Raw genomic sequence first — 16,572 nt, 5'->3', positions numbered from 1 at the left:
CTTTTCATTTAAGATCTTATAATACGTAAAAGTACGTAAAAATAGCTTATAAGTTCATTATCCAAATAATTTAAAATTCATTTGAAAAATAAGACGTAACAAGTTATCAGGCGTAAGTGCTTATCAGCTGTTTTAAAATAAGCTTAGCAAAACAGATCGATGAATCATTAGGTTCACTGAAGAAGTATCCAAACAATTTAAAAAATAATTTGAAAAATTAGACGTATCAGCTTATCAGCTCTTATAACAACTTATGAAACGTAACTCATAAGTACTTATCAACTGTTTTAAAATAAGTTTAGTGATAGAGATCGATGAATCATTAGATTCGCTGAAGAACAAAATAACAAGCATCCTTTGTTGAATAATCATGTAGAACAATATAATTGGGAAAACACCAAAAAAGAAAATAATAATATAAAATATAATAATAATTGAGTACGCGTGACGACAACTTTCGAAACAGTTCAAAAATTCACACGACAACTTTCAGATAATCATACATGGAAATTAATCAAATTAATGCAAAACAAAGTCCTCGATCTTGATCATAGTTACATAAAATTGCATACAAGTAATCATATTTTAGAGGTTTGATTATTAGGCTCCACAATAAGCCTTGAGATCAACCGGCGTAGCCAAACGACCCGCTTCCAAGTGAAAATCGAGAAATTGAAAATATTCGTACGGCTTAAATAGTAAAGGGTGCTCTTCATCCACCACTTCTTCAGGTGCCTTAATTATGTATCCCGATTTCGGAACCGAAAATAATCCGATCGAATATCGCTCTTTATCTCCGGCCATCATCACCCTGTGATGTGGTGAATGTAGCCACCCATTTGTCCATGCCTGCGCATATATGTATATATAATTATGTTTTAAGATCTCGTTTGATCGAGAAATTAAATTAGCTATGATAAACTAAATAATTGGTCATGACAAATGTTGCCTTTTAGGTAGATTATTTATTGGACCTGTCAAGATGCAATAATATAATTGAGTTTTCATTATATTATTTAATTTTATCTGACTGGTCTTATCTTAGCAACCAAACGAGGCCTTGACAGAAATATGTGTAAGGAAACTATATATAGTAAAAGGGGTATTTGCACTCGGCTCCCCTGTGAAATCTCTAATTGGCAAAAAACCCCCTCTGATAAAAAAATTAGCAAATACCCCCCTATGAAAGGAAGTCAATGACAATAAGGACCCTACGAGCGAATCGTGGGATACACTCGCGGTTCATGCAGCTGGGCGTGCGTTTTAGGACATTTTAGGACAAATTAAAGTTTTCTAAATTATCAATTCAGTCCCTCATATTTTATGAAATACCCTCTTCTTCACTACACCTAAAACCACCACTATAATGTCAAACCCCAGCTCTCCCATGGCCCATCTCCGCTTCGCAGACCCCTACCACTTCTTCTATCGTCTAGGACTGCCCCTTCCACTATATCCCCGTTCACCTCACCATAACTCTCGACAATACCCTATCACCGCCCGTAAATGCCACCACAAGAACAATGAGCCTCTCTTCGGGCAAACCAACACAATTTGGGCAATTACGAGACTTATCCCAAAAATTAAGTGCTCTGCCATTACAACCATGAGCCAAGAAGAGAACCGCCTTAGGCAAGTCTGGTATCTGCCATATCAAATCAGTCCCATTTCTTAATTCTACCGTCGGATTTAACTGAACCAAAGAGTCGAAGCTGTTCCATTATCAATATCAGAAGCGTAAATAAAGCTGGGAACCTGATATTTCTTGCACTCCTAGACTGCTTGAGTAATCTTTTTCCGCGTCCAAACATGGCTGAAGAAAATCGTAAAATGAATCGTGTTTAACCAAATTCCTTCACAACACCTGAGAATCCAAATTCCCAATAGATGGACACAAATCCGAACAAATCGAAGCAAAACTCGCCTCAATATCCTCCGGCGAAGGGCTTCGGAGATATTTAAATTGGATTTTTTGATTTTTATTTTTTGCCGACTTCTCAAGGAGAAATCAAAATCGACGCCGTCACGACGTGATACCGTTGGTGTAGTCGCCCCGGCGCATTGTTGACAGGTAGGAAGAGTTGGGGCAGGTGGGGTTGGGGGATGGATGTGGTGGTGCTTTGTCTGGTAAAGAATTTTAGGGGGAGGGGGGGCTTACGGGAAGAAGATGGTAGCTGACAAAGTTGAAGGGCTCTGGGGTAAGGTGTCGAGGAGAGGAATTTGAACGAGGGGTGGGCGGCGGTGATTCGAGACGGCGGCAGTGTAGAGGGAGAGAAATTTGAAGGAGTGGGTGGGTGTCGGAGGGCCAGACGGCGGCGGTGCTGACGGAAATGGGGAAGAAGGTGTAAACTTTGGAAATTACAATTTGGTCCTCTAAATTTAGGTTATTTATAATTAAATTAGTTTGATTTTTTTTTCTTTTTTGCTTTATTTTTTATTCAGGGCAATTCTGTCATTTCATGTAAGTCAACGAGCCAGTGCACACAAAGGGGCGGTGGGCTGACTAAAACACAACATAGGGGGTTATATGCTAATTTATTTTTCCGGGGGGGTTTTTTGCTTCCGAGAAATAACACAGGGGGGTCTATGCAATTAACTCTATAGTAAAAAAAAAGAAGGAATTTGGAAGAACTTACATGGAGAGATTCACCAATCATGACTACGAAGGAATTGGGCGAGAGTTGATCCTTAGTGATCCAATGTCCAGTTTTCGTCTGCATTTCGAGTCCGTTTACCTCGTTCTGAAACAATATGCTGACGATGTTCTTGTCTGTATGGGATGGGAATCCAAGCACATTATTATTGTTATTTTCATGGCTTTTAGGGGCATCGTACTTTTGAACTCGAATAACGTAATTCGTGGATTCCATATGCTCGTCCATGTATTTTTCGAGCCCGAAGCTCTCCACAACCATTCTCCTCACAATCTTGTCCAATTCCGACAATTTCTCCACATACGACTCCACAATTTGGCTGCAAATTATATAACCATGATCGATCAAAATCAAGAAAAACATTTAATGAGATGCATTAAAAAAATATAGATATAAATATATATACATATACCTAAAAGTGGGATTTCCATGGGCCCACATGAGATTGGAGAAAGTTTCAATGCTTTCGGGGGCGAGGGCGTTGTCGATTCCCATGCTTTCGTAAAGTGGAACCATGGCATCTTGGCCTAGGTAAGCATGGTATGGTTTGTTGGAAGTGTTGAGGAGTTTGTTCTCTAGAGGGAGATCGAATAGTTGTTTTAGTGCATCGAATATCGATTTCCGAAGATGAAGAGGAATTTCGTCGAATTTGGCCTCGAAGCAACCGTATTCTTCGAGGGCTTTTCTGACTCGGGTTTTCGTGGATTCCCATGCTTGTGGTTCTTGTTTGAGGTTGGAGAAATCTATTAGAGGGAGCTTCAATATGGTTCTATTAGCCATTTGTTTGGAATTAATATATCTTTACTTTCTCTCTCTAGAAAATGAAGTTGAAAATGGTATTTGGTATTTCTATAGAGCATGAGTTGTCTTTTGCTAGTTGATTTTGTTCAACTATTCAACTGTTTGAACTTTGAATCTTCCAATTTCCTTATCTACAATATGAGACTAATTTTACGGTAAATTGCAATTTACCCCCTCTACTAGTTCGGTCCCCACTTTACAGTTTACCCCTTGGATTCTTAATTGTTTCAGTATGGCCTCCTATACTCGTAAAATTGCTTCAATTGATGTGGTCTATGTCAATTTTGTTATTATTACATCCAAAACAAACCAAACTGTTCGGTGCGAATAGAGAATAAACTTAAATACCCTTACCTTTATGTTGAGAGATGGGCAAAAAGGTTTGGGGATAAACACTATATGTTTTGAGTATGGGTATTTTGGTAATTGTATTGTAAAATTAACGGCATTAAATTCTAGAAAATTATAAGTTGACCCGAATCATCTATCGAAACAATTTTACGAGTAGAAGTGAGCGTAATTATACAATTAAAAATACATTAGGGTGGTAAAATGGAATTTACCCTTTATTATATCCTTCGCATTCTTTTCAAGAAACTATAAAGAAGACATACTGATTTCACATTTAGTTCCCATGTTAAAAAAAACTCATTTGGTCCCTCATGTTCCAATAATTGAACACTTTTTGCTATTTCCGTTAATTTACGGTTAGTCCGTTAGTTAAGGTAGTGATGGGCACACACTTGATTCCATTAGTTTTAACGGGAGATTATTGACGGAAAAAACTAAAATTGTTGAATTTTTGAAACATAAGGGACTATATGTGTTTTTTGTGAACATGGGGGACCAAATGTGAAATCAGTGCAAATTTCAAGAGGTTTACAATTAGAGTCCACAATAAGCCTTTAAAGAATTTTGAGAAGCGAAACGGGATCTTGAGCGTAGCTAAATTCAAGAAACCGAGGAAGAAGAAATGGCTTGTAGAGTAAAGGGTGCTCTTCATCCACCGCCTCTTCCGGTGCCTTAATTAAGTAGTCCGATTTCGGAACGAAAAATAATCCGACCGAATATCTTGCCTTTTCTCCGGCCATCACCACCTTGTGACCGGCAGAGCGCAATCACCCATTTGTCCATGCCGGCACAAATTAGATAACTTGGCTAATTAAAGTATACTCTCTCTATTCCACAATATCAGCCGTTTTAACACTTTTGCACATGTATTAAGAAACTCAATAAATGTGACTTGAATTTAGGGAAATATACATTTTAGACTAAAATACCCCTGTCCACCAGTAAAAGAGAGAATATTGGAGACAGCTAATAAGGCTAGAATTAGAAAAATTACGTGATTAATGCAGTATTAAAATTCTAAAGTGACAATTAAAATGGAGCAAAAACAAAAAAAATCTCTGCTTACATGGAAAGCTTCACCAGCCATTACAATGCAAGAATTGGGTGTTGAGGGCTTAAAGGCGATCCACTCTCCATTTTCCGTCATCACTTCCAATCCATTAACCCCGTTCTCGTACAATATGGTAATGATATTCTTATCCGTATGTCGTGGCAAAGCAACCTCGGTTTCGTTTGTTTGAGGCGCATCGTACTTCTGATACCGAACGAGATAGTATGTCGAATCCATGTGCTCATCCATGTATTATTCGAGACCGACACTCTCCAACACCATTCTCCTCACATTTTTGTCCAATTCGAAAAGTTCCTCACATATCGATTCTACACTCTTGCTGAGAAAAAAAAAATTATGAAGAACAATTAAAAGTAAATCTAAAAATGGGATCAATGGATCACGAAATACTTCACAAGCGCACACACATTAAAAAACCTAATAAATATACTCATTTTTTATGGAAAACCCTTAATTGCCCTTCACAAAACTAATAAATGATTTTAATATCTAAATTAATGAGTTTGAACACAAATCAATGATAAAGGGCAAGATCGGGAAAACAAAATTAATTATGCCTTGAAATTCTAAAGTGACACTTAATATGAAACGGGACAGTATATATGTTATATACCTAAAAGTGGGATTTCCTTGGGTCCACATGAGGTTGGCGAAAGATTGGAGCTTTCCAGGGATAAGCGGATGATGAATTCCCAAGCTTTCGAATAGCGGATAATTCTTGTATTGTCCTCGGTAGCCGTCCGTGTGCTTATCGGACATGTTACGCTGTTTGGTCTCTAAAGGTAGATCAAAGAGTTGACTTAACCCATCAAATATTGATTTTCGGAGATTAAGAGGAATTTTTCGGTCGGGTAATATGGCCTCAAAGCAGCCATATTCTTCCAGGGCTTCGCGAACTTTGGCCTTCACGAATTCCCAGGTTTCTGTTTCTTGTTTAAGGTTGGAGAAATCTATTACAGGGAGCTTGATAATTTCGGAACCCATTTTTTTTTCTTTTATATATATTTTAAATATTAATATACACATATATTTATAGAGAATGAATATGAATTGCCTTTTTGTTACTTATGTAGTAGTAAGCTGCAGGCAGTGTCAACGTTTCTCAATTTCAATTGCACCAAATATTAGGCCGGGTTATATCTTTATTCAATTTTTAGCTACAACTAAAAGCCCTATTTATCTAACAATTTAATGTCTAAAGCTATTGTTAGGCAGAAATGAGAAGCGGTTTGTACACGCAACGTAATTTTACATCCATGCACGTTCACCGGTAGGCTGGTAATTTGACCTTAGCTGAGGGGGTTTCGTAATTTACCAAAACAAAATGATTCAATTTGTCTTTTTTTTTTTTTTTTTTTTTTTTTTTAACCTTTTTTTGTTGAACTTACGGGGTGTGGAATGATGAAGCTGGAGAAAAGAGTCCGTAGAGTGATAAAGAAACCGGCGATTATCGAATCATTCCGTAAAAGGTGAAGTACAACGGACTGAAGTACCTGATGAACATAAACAACAAGAATTGTGTCATTTTACATCAAAAAAAATCCAACACCAGTTGCACAAATTGCGATTGAGCCACACGATCTCGCGTCAGGTGGCATTGACTAAATTTCAGAGGGGGGTTCTTCCTATTTTATTTATCATAGGGGTTTTTTCATTATTTCGAGATTAAACTGGGGTAATTTTTGCAGTTTACTCTTGCAAATATAAACCAAAATCAAGATTAATAAGAGTAGTTATATTTCATGGTTCACCGAACAGAACGGGAACGCCCTCTCTGTTCCGGATTCCGTAACAAAACCGGTTCCATGGCAAAGAACGTACCCTTAAGTTAAATAGAAATACGAAAAATCGTAAATTACACAAACCCTCTGAGGTATGTCTAATTACCAAAAAAATTCCATTCTTTTATTTTTCTGGCAAAATGTTAAATCAGAAGCCCATTTTAAGTTACCGTTATTGCTGCAGAAAAAAAAAAGAAAAAAAAAGAGCCGTTGGTTGCAATAGATGGAGAGCTCCCTCCAAATTTTGATTCCCCATTTTTCGGACCCTATATTTGTCAAAGAGAGCGGACCCCAAAATGGGGCATGTTTTAATAACTCAGTTGGAAATTGGAATTAAAGAAAAATTTGATTTCTACCATCAAATTGGCGGTTATTGCATTTGGGTCCTTGTTTAGGGTCAATAACATTGTGGATGCTCTTAGACATCCGGTGATTATCACTAGGTGTAGCATCGCAATAGCCTGCTTCACGTGTACCGAGAAAAATGGTAGAGAAAAAGAAAGAAAGAAAGAAAAAAAAAAGAATGAAAATTATTTACAAGAAAGCCCATTATTTTTCATAATTATATCCACCTCCCTGCAATTTGTAGATTTCTTACATTAACACCCTTTTGTAGGGGTAAAGATGTAAAAAATTTACAAACTGCAAGGGCTGGATGTAATTCCTAACAAATAAGGGGTTGTAATTTACTCATATTATTATAACTTTTGCAATAGAAAGTTCAGAAATTCATGATAACACCTTATTAACAAAATACAAACATAAATGTTTACAAATCTCGGGTAATATAACGGAGAATCTCATGATGAAATTAAACATAAACGGACCATGCATAAACTGATATATATGCTTATTCGCGAATACGAAATACATTATTGTTTCGGAAACAAATTCTCGAGATTTTAATTCCTTATATTATCAGACAACGACCCCACAATGATCCTTTAGAGCGTTGGGAGAAGTTTTAGTGGCTTCAACGTAGTAAAAATTAAGAAATTGAACGTAATCGTAGGGCTTGTAGAGTAAAGGGTGCTCTTCATCCACCATCTCTTTTGGTGCCTTAACTATGTATCCCGATTTCGGAGAGGCAAATAGTCCGATCGAGTATCTAGCTTTGTCTCCGGTCATCATCACCCTGTGAAAAGGAGCATGCACCCGACCATTTGTCCACGCCTGCGCCAACATATATATATGTAACCTAAACCTTACAAAAAATAAATTAATTAACAGTAAATTGTGATGTGAAAAAAGAACTTACACGAAGAGATTCACCCGCCATGACAATAAAAGAATTAGGCGAGGTCTCAATCCAATTATCCCCATCTTTTGTCTGCATTTCCAACCCGGTGACGTCGTCTTGAAATAATATGGTGAGGGTATTCATATCTATGTGGGGTATGAGTCCAAGCTCAGTCTCGTTCGTTTTAGGACCATCGTATTTTTGAACTCGTACCACATAGTTAGTCGAATCAATATGCTCGTCCAAGTACTTTTTTATTCCAATATTCTCTAACACCATTGTCCTCACAATCTTGTTCAATTCGAGTAACTCCTCCGAAATCGATCTTATGCTCTCGCTTGTCAATAAACCAAGATAAAAAAATATCAAAAGAAAAAGAAAGAAAAAGGGCTAAATAGATACCGTACAAGATGTAATTGTTCAATTAATTAGTTATAGTATATTAACCAAACATGTTATTAAATTAGCCCCGACCGATTAGTTTGAACCGTACATCTGTACACAATCACACACACTCATAAGTGTGTGTGATAATATATGCTTGTACAAGCATAATATATGCTTGTATTATTAAGTAACCTTTAGAATTATTTTTGCTTCCTAAAGTAATTAAAAAAAAAATCAAGGGCATTGCCTCCGAACCCCAGCCCCCCAACAAAAACTCCGTGAATTGGGCCGTGTGTTATGTGCTTAGTGAGTAGTTATCTAATCACATAGAAGGTTCAAATCCACTTGATGTAAATAATCAGTTGTAACATCTAACTTACTGAATGTATTATGTAATTCGTTTTATGTAATTATTTAAGCGATCATGGAATATAGCACACTGCCACACACAATTAAATTAAACCAGCTAGAGCTAGTTATTGAATTAATAGGAGAAGGAAATAAAGTACAGTTAAACCTCTATAAATTAATACAGTCGGGACTAACAAAATTCTATTAATTTAGCGAAATATTAAATTATCGAACTAATAATTTAGTAGGTTATTACCGAATCTGAACCAGAAGAAACTATTATTTAAGCGAGATTATTAATTTTTCGAGGTTCAACTGTAGGTGGTTATTAATGGGATGATGATGAAGAAGCGTACCAAAAAGTCGGATTTCCGTTATCGGACCACATTAGTTCGGCAAAGGCTTCGATGTTTCCGGGTACTAAGGCATCGTTGATTGCTAAGCTTTCGTACAGCGGAACAACTGCATCTTGTCCAATGTAGCCATGGTAAGTTGTGTCCGACTTATTGAGTAGTTTGGTCTGTAGAGGGAGATCGAATAGTTGTTGAAGCACATTAACTAGTGAATATTTTCGGTTTGAAAAAATGGCCTCAAAGCAACCATATTCTGCTAGGGCTTCACTCACTTGGGTTTTCACTGATTCCCAGGTTTCTGTTTCTTGTTTAAGGTTGGAGAAATCTATTACAGGGAGCTTCATCCTACTTTCAGAACCCACTCTCTCTCTCTCTCTCTCTCTCTCTCTCTCTCTCTCGGAAATGATGGGGGGTTTTGTTTTGTAGTTTCCAAGTTTTGGTTGAGGTATTTATTGAAAAAATAATGAGGAAATTGCAGTTTTCATCCTTCAAGGTTGCACAAATTTCACAGTTGGTCTTCTATGTTCACAAAAAACACATTTAATCCCTCATGTTCCTACAATTTAATATTTTTGGTTATTTCCGTCAATTTACAGTTAGTCCGTTAGTTATGGCAGTGATGGAACACATACTTGATTCCATTAGTTTTACGGGAGCTTGACGGAAAGGACTAAAAATATTGAATTTGTGAACAATAAGGGACTAAATGTGTTTTTTGTGAACATGGGAGACCAAATGTGAAATCGGTGCAAACTTGAGGGATGAAAACTGTATTTTTCCCAAAGAAGAATTTATGAATTGTTAGCGTTTCAGCATATCTAAACTCGCTTATTTCACTTTGCACCCTTGAACTTAGGCTAAATAATGAAAAATACCCCACCTATCCGTAATAACCAAAATATCCCTCTGATTAACTGTTAATAAAGTTTTTTAACAGAAAATATGTACGGTCTATTATACCTTATGATAAATAGGTGAGAAATAAAAGAAAATATATCAAATTGTGTATAGTCTGTTGACTCTGTTCCCTGGAATTAAAAAAATTCCGTGAAAAGTCACATTATAAGGAAGTTGGTGTAGAACAATGACAAACTTTAGAGAATTTTTGGTAATTGCGAATAGGTGGATGTGTTTCCAACTATTTAGCCTAGGTCCAGGAGGGCTCTCGTAATCTACCCAAAATAAATTTGCACTATTCACGTGATCATTAATTTAATTTGAAGAAGTTGACTTTTCAGAAATTATTTGGGTTTTCTTATTTTATTGTTTTAGACGATTATTTATGGTCTCATATCACTGAAAAATTAAATGTTTTGTTATTTTTTAATATTATAACACCCCTTAGAAAGAGTATATTTTTTAGCAATTAATTGAATATCTTAATTGGTATAGGGTGGCTCATTAAATGGTTACATGATGTGGGCGGCGTGTGTTTTTTGGGGACAATTTGCAATTAAGTTAAGTTTATAAAATTTATCATAAATTATAATTTGGCCCTATTTGTTTTTTGGATTCAAATTGGCCTCTATTTTATGTAATTCTGATTTTATATTATTTTATTCAGGGGTAGACTTGTCCTCTTACCTTTCGTCAATGAATAAAATCACAATGGGTCAAGTGTGTTATTTTAAAAGAAAACCACAGGAAGGATTTTGCTAGTTTATTTATCATAGGGGGTTTTATACTATTTTGAGATTATACAGGGGTACTTATTGCAAATTACTCATTATTACAAATTAACCCATTAGTATTTTCACGCATGTCTCTGTTTGTTGGTTGCGATTGAGTTTCCGTATATTTATGTGCAATCTACGGTTTCCGGACTAATTGTTTATCCGACGATTGGATTCGAATGGACAACAACAAAATTCTTGTTGTTAATGTTCATCCAGGTACTTCATCTGTTGTACTTCACCTTTTACGGGATGATGTCGATTGCCGTGTAACCAAATCAAATTGAATCATTTTTTTTTGGTAAATTACGAAATCCCCTCAGGTAAGGTCAAATTACCAGCCTACCGGTGAATGAATGCGCATGGATGTAAAATTACGTTACGTGTACAAACCGCTTATCATTTCTGCCTAACAATAGCTTTAAACATTAAATTGTTAGAGAAGTAGGGCTTTTAGCTGTAGATAAAAATTGAATAAAGATATAGCCCGGCCTAATATTTGGTGCAATTGAAATTGAGAAACGTTGACACAGCCTGCTTAGGGAGAATTACATTTTTCACCCCTCATATTTGGCTCGATTCTACTTTCGGTCCTCTTGTTTCAAAGTGAACAAATTTCACCTTCAAGATTTAATTTTAAACACATTGGTCCCCTCCGTCACATGTCCATTTACATCTAACTGAAAATACCATTTTGGGGGCAAAATTGAAATTTAAAATTGTTTTAGGGCTAGAAATAAATTAAAAAATTTAAGTATTATTTATAATTATTTTTTTTAGTAATACTTAGTGTAACAAAAATAAATTGAATAAAATTTAATTTTCACAAAAAAAAGAAGAAAAAATACAAAATATATTAAATACGAATACTTATTGCAACTTACGCTTTGTAACTATGAAAGTTATTAGCTGAATTGTTGGTTAACGTTTCACTAATCACTAGATCTAATCTGAGTGATAATTTAATTCAAAATAAAATCATGTCTCTGTGAATTAAAGAATATGATTATTGATCGCGGAAGCAGGAGACTCGGTTAGTGTATCGGATACTTGACGGCCCCGTTAATTCAACTTTGACATAAATAAAAAAAAAATCATTATCCACGCGATCATTAATATAATTTGTAGGAGTTGATTTCCCGAACTACGTGATAAGCATTCATTTTTCACGGCAAGTATAGCACAGAAACACAAATGTAAGTTCAAATATTGCGACACGTAATACAATTTGCGGTCAAATTAAATTATATTCCACACTATTTTTGGATGGCTCCTTCCATTTTGGCGCCACCTTCCTTGCAATACTCGACGAACTCCAAATGACGGAAAGATTTGAATTTTAATGGATTATTATGGTCGACAAGCTCTTTCGGCACTTGCAGAACACCGCCAATGAAAGAGAAAACTCCGACGGAATGTTTCGCCTTGCTTCCTTTAGCGACGACTATGTGTAGTGGGTTATATTGTGTTCTATATATGTATATATCGTCGAGAATCGAAAAAAATCATACTGGAGATAGTGGCGGAGCCGACACTGGGTAGCTAGCCCACCACTCACTTCTTAAAAACCAATTGTTATGCAGTTTACTTGTGTCCGAGTAGTGTACTTTGAAGTTGGGAACTGGAATGTAATTTTCGATTTTTGAAAAATGTTCTTTGCTATTTAATAAATTTAAGGGGTTTTTTTTTTACTATTTTATTTATCACAGGGGATTTCTCATTATTTCGAGATTACACAGGGGTAGTTTTTGCAGTTTACTCTTCTAATAATATAAACCAAATCAAGATTAATAAGAGTAGTTATAATTCATGGTTCACCGGAACGGTCGGAACAGAACGGGAACGGCCCTCTCCATTGCGGACTTCGTAACAACCATTCCACAGCAAAGAACGTTGAGAAACGGGAAAAAAGCTGCCAGAAAGCCGGGACAATGCGATAAATAGGAACGGAATTGGAACGACATGAATCATCTAATTTACTGTTAGAGCCGAGATCCCAGAACACAGTCCCAATGATCAGTGTGCCATGAAGGCGGTGAAGAAAAAACGAACGGCAGTGTAAAAAGGTTGAGACTTGAGAATATTGTGTATGAAAATAAAGTTCACAGATCAGAGCTTTGTTCCTCATGGTAATATTTAAAGTTGATAGAAAATAAAAATTAGCGTAAATTACCGAAAGCCCCATGAACTAAGGTCTAATTACCAAAAACCACTCCAACTAACGGTTAAACCATATCTTTTGACACAAAACTGTGAAAACTGAAAAGGTCTATTTATACCCTTAAGATAAATAGAAATACAAAAAAATGTTAATTACACGAAACCCCCTGAGGTATGTCTAATTACCAAAAACTGAATGACTATTATTATAACTTTTAAAATATTAGAAAGTTCAGAAATTCATACAACACCTTAATAATACAATACAAACATAAATGATTACGAATCTCGGGTAACATAACATAGAATCTCATGCTCATGATGAAATTAAACATAAACACACCATGCATGAACTGAAATATATGCTTATTCGCAAATACGAAATACATTATTGTTCCGAAAACAAATTTTCGAGCTTTGAATTCATTATATTATCAGACGACTCCACAATAATCCTTTAGAGCGTTGGGAGAAGTCTTACTAGCTTCACCGTAGTAATAATTAAGAAACTCAACGTAATCGTAGGGTTTGTAGAGTAAGGGGTGCTCTTCATCCACCATCTCTTTTGGAGCCGTAACTATGTATCCCGATTTTGGAACGGCAAATAGTCCGATCGAGTATCTAGCTTTGTCTCCGGTCATCATCACCCTGTGAAAAGGAGCATGCACCCGACCATTTGTCCACGCCTGCGCCAATTAATACATATATAGGTTAGGTTGCCATATATATATATATATATATATATATATATATATATATATATGGTAAATTACTCCCACACCAATGAGGTATTCTTTAGGTCCCTATGGTATCGATAATTACACTCACCCCCTGAAACAGAGTTAGAAACTCTAATGAATGGACTATTACTTTTAGCTAGTGGCGGGCACAACATAAAGTTAGGGGGTGACATGGCTCTCCCAACATTTCTTAAATTATCCAATATAGTTGTTTGTTGTCTCCACCACTTCCTGAAACTAATTAATAGTCTGTTAGAACTATATCGGAATAACGTATCCAATGCATTCTCCCAGTAAAGTTTCTAACTATGCTTCAGGAGGGTGAGTATAATTATCGATAACACAGGGACCTTAAAGTTATGTAAACATATCTCAGGGGTGTGGGTGTAATTTACTATATATATATTACGGTAAATTGCGAACACCACCTAAGTATTTATGAAATTAAATTGACTTATTCAGTTAATTAGGTGAAATAATGTAGCGAAAAAATAACTTACCCGGAGAGATTCACCCGCCATGACAATAAAAGAATTAGGTGAGGTCTCAATCCAATCATCTCCATCTTTTTTCTGCATTTCCAATCCGGTGACGTCATCTTGAAATAATATGGTGAGGGTGTTCATATCTATGTGGGGTACGAGTCCAAGCTCAGTCTCGTTTGTTTTAGGACCATCGTACTTTTGAAATCGTACCACATAGTTAGTCGAATCAATATGCTCGTCCAAGTACTTTTTTATTCCATTATTCTCTAACACCATTGTCCTCACAATCTTGTTCAATTCGAGTAACTCCTCCGAAATCGATCTTACGCTCTCGCTGGTCAATAAACAAAGATAAAAAATCTCAAAAGAAAAAAGAAAAAGAAAAAAGGACTAAATCGATACCGCACAAGATGTAATTGTTAGATTAGTTATATATAGTATATTAACCTAACATGTTATTAGCCATGAACCGTAGTTCTATACACAATCACACACTCATGTGTATGCAGGGGCGTAACTAAAGGCACCCCAAGGGAGGCAGCCGCCCCTCCAGAAGAAAAAAATGATTTATTTTTATTAGTTTTTGATTGGGTAATTGGCATTTGCACCCTCCAATTATGCTTATTTGGCACTTTGCACCCTTACATTAAAAATATGGTCGATAGCACCCTCAAATTAAGATTTGCTTGGCACATTGTACCTCAAGACACTTTTCTGCTAAAATTTGCGTACGAAAAAATTATTTTACCATAATTCAATGGGCAAAATGGTCAACTATTGTTAATTAAATCCGTGAAAGAGAAAAAATATAAATATATTCTGTAATTAAAAAGGATGGTAGTTAATTTATCCACAAATTTACCCTTTCAGTTCCCTAAAATCTTTTTATTCTACTATATTAGATTATGGGGTGCACTATATGGCAGGTAACGCAATCTGTCACATTTTTAATTTGAGGGTGCAAAATGACAAATGAGTATAATTGCAGGGTGTAAAATACCCACTTATAATGCATGATTTTTAAATTGAAGGAGTTTTAATGATGATATATAATTATATATATATATATATGCTTGTATTATATTAACTAAACTTTAGAATTATTTTTGCTTTCTAAAGTAATTCAAAAAAAAACGGGGGCACTACCCCGAACTCCCGTAAACCGTAAATCACACCCCCCCCCCCCCTAACAAAAACTCTCTGGATCTGCTCCTGTGTATGTGTGCTAGGTGAGTAATTATTTAATCACATATAGGTTCAAATCCACCCGATATAAATAATCAAGCGTAACATCTAACCACCACCTACCCAAACCCGTCCAGAGCTCATTTTATAATTATTGAAACGATCATGGAATATATATATATATATATATATATATATATATATATATATATATATATATATATATGCACACGCAATTAAATTAAACTAGCTAGATCTAGTTATTGAATTCATACGAGAAGGAAATAATGTAGCATATTAATTGGATGATGAAGAAGTGTAGCGTACCAAAAAGTCGGATTTCCGTTATGGGACCACATTAGTTCGACGAAGGCTTCGATGTTTCCGGGTACCAAGGCATCACTGATTCCCAAGCTTTCGTACAGCGGAACAACTGCATGTTGTCCGATGTAGCCATGGTAAGTTGTGTTTGACTTATTGAGTAGTTTTGTCTGTAGAGGGAGATCGAATAGTTGTTGAAGCACATTAACAAGTGAATATTTTGGGTTTGAAAATATGGCCTCAAAGCAACCATATTCTGCTAGGGCTTCGCTCACTTGGGTTTTCACTGATTCCCACGTTGCTGTTTCTTGTTTAAGATTGGAGAAATCTATTACAGGGAGCTTCATCCTACTTTCAGATCCCATTCTCTCTCTCTCTCTCTAGATATCTCTCTCTCTCTCTCTAGATCTCTCTTGGAAATTCTCTCCCTCTCTTGGAAATGATGGGGTTTTTGTTTTGTAAGTTTTCCAAGTTTTAGTTGAGGTATTTATTGAAAAAAACAAGAATTATTAATTGTCAACGTTTCAGTACTAGATTTAAATCATTTAATTCCACTTTGCACCTTGAAATGTAACATTTTGACACTATGTATCACTGGAAAAAATATTGATAGCACTTTACGTTTTCGAAAAGCAATAAATCATTCAGAACCATGAATTGAAGATTTAAAACTCAATGAGGATAAAAAAAAAATTATTGGTTTTTTTTTGTCAGGATGCAAAATAATAAATTAAATGAAAGAATATGTATAATTTTCAAATAACTTAATAACAAAATAGCTGACAGATTATTCTTTTGTTCTTTTGTGTTTGGCTGTAATATATTTTTTTGTGATTTTCTTTTTTTAATGTTTTGATCCTATCGAAGGATTGAGGAATATTAAATTGATTTGAAATTTTGTATCCTAAAAAACACAAATAAAATATCAAATTACATCAATTTACTTTAAAAATTCATTTGGGGTGCATTACGCATAATTTAATATGTTTTGAGGGTGCAAAATGTTATTAATATTTTT

The 16,572-nt window shown here is 35.5% G+C and overlaps 3 protein-coding genes and 1 pseudogene across 4 annotated transcripts; all 4 read right to left on the bottom strand.

Annotated features, from left to right (window-relative positions):
• Nucleotides 1-406: 406 nt before the first annotated feature.
• On the bottom strand, nt 407-3,570 carry LOC105975806 (putative 2-oxoglutarate-dependent dioxygenase AOP1). Its single transcript, XM_013001041.2, has 3 exons — nt 3,067-3,570; nt 2,637-2,973; nt 407-849 (listed from the first exon to the last, which is right to left on the bottom strand). The coding sequence occupies exons 1-3, from the start codon at nt 3,432-3,434 to the stop codon at nt 601-603; spliced, it is 954 nt and encodes a 317-aa protein (XP_012856495.1). The 5' UTR covers nt 3,435-3,570; the 3' UTR covers nt 407-600.
• A 424-nt stretch (nt 3,571-3,994) lies between these two features.
• On the bottom strand, nt 3,995-5,926 carry LOC105975805 (putative 2-oxoglutarate-dependent dioxygenase AOP1; annotated as a pseudogene). Its single transcript, XR_016033489.1, has 3 exons — nt 5,492-5,926; nt 4,876-5,197; nt 3,995-4,594 (listed from the first exon to the last, which is right to left on the bottom strand). The product of XR_016033489.1 is annotated as a putative 2-oxoglutarate-dependent dioxygenase AOP1 (transcript).
• Nucleotides 5,927-7,379: 1,453 nt separating this feature from the next.
• Nucleotides 7,380-9,408, bottom strand: LOC105975480 (putative 2-oxoglutarate-dependent dioxygenase AOP1). Its single transcript, XM_013000678.2, has 3 exons — nt 8,994-9,408; nt 7,918-8,236; nt 7,380-7,832 (listed from the first exon to the last, which is right to left on the bottom strand). Exons 1-3 carry the CDS (start codon nt 9,332-9,334, stop codon nt 7,578-7,580), a joined length of 915 nt encoding a protein of 304 aa, XP_012856132.1. The 5' UTR covers nt 9,335-9,408; the 3' UTR covers nt 7,380-7,577.
• Nucleotides 9,409-13,005: 3,597 nt separating this feature from the next.
• On the bottom strand, nt 13,006-16,191 carry LOC105975954 (putative 2-oxoglutarate-dependent dioxygenase AOP1). Its single transcript, XM_013001217.2, has 3 exons — nt 15,561-16,191; nt 14,064-14,382; nt 13,006-13,509 (listed from the first exon to the last, which is right to left on the bottom strand). The coding sequence occupies exons 1-3, from the start codon at nt 15,917-15,919 to the stop codon at nt 13,258-13,260; spliced, it is 930 nt and encodes a 309-aa protein (XP_012856671.1). The 5' UTR covers nt 15,920-16,191; the 3' UTR covers nt 13,006-13,257.
• Nucleotides 16,192-16,572: the final 381 nt, after the last annotated feature.

Source organism: Erythranthe guttata, chromosome 9 (assembly GCF_056151865.1).
Source record: "Erythranthe guttata isolate IM_541 chromosome 9, IM_541, whole genome shotgun sequence".
Classification (NCBI taxonomy): Eukaryota; Viridiplantae; Streptophyta; class Magnoliopsida; order Lamiales; family Phrymaceae; genus Erythranthe; species Erythranthe guttata.
This window is presented reverse-complemented; position numbering and strand designations above follow the sequence as displayed.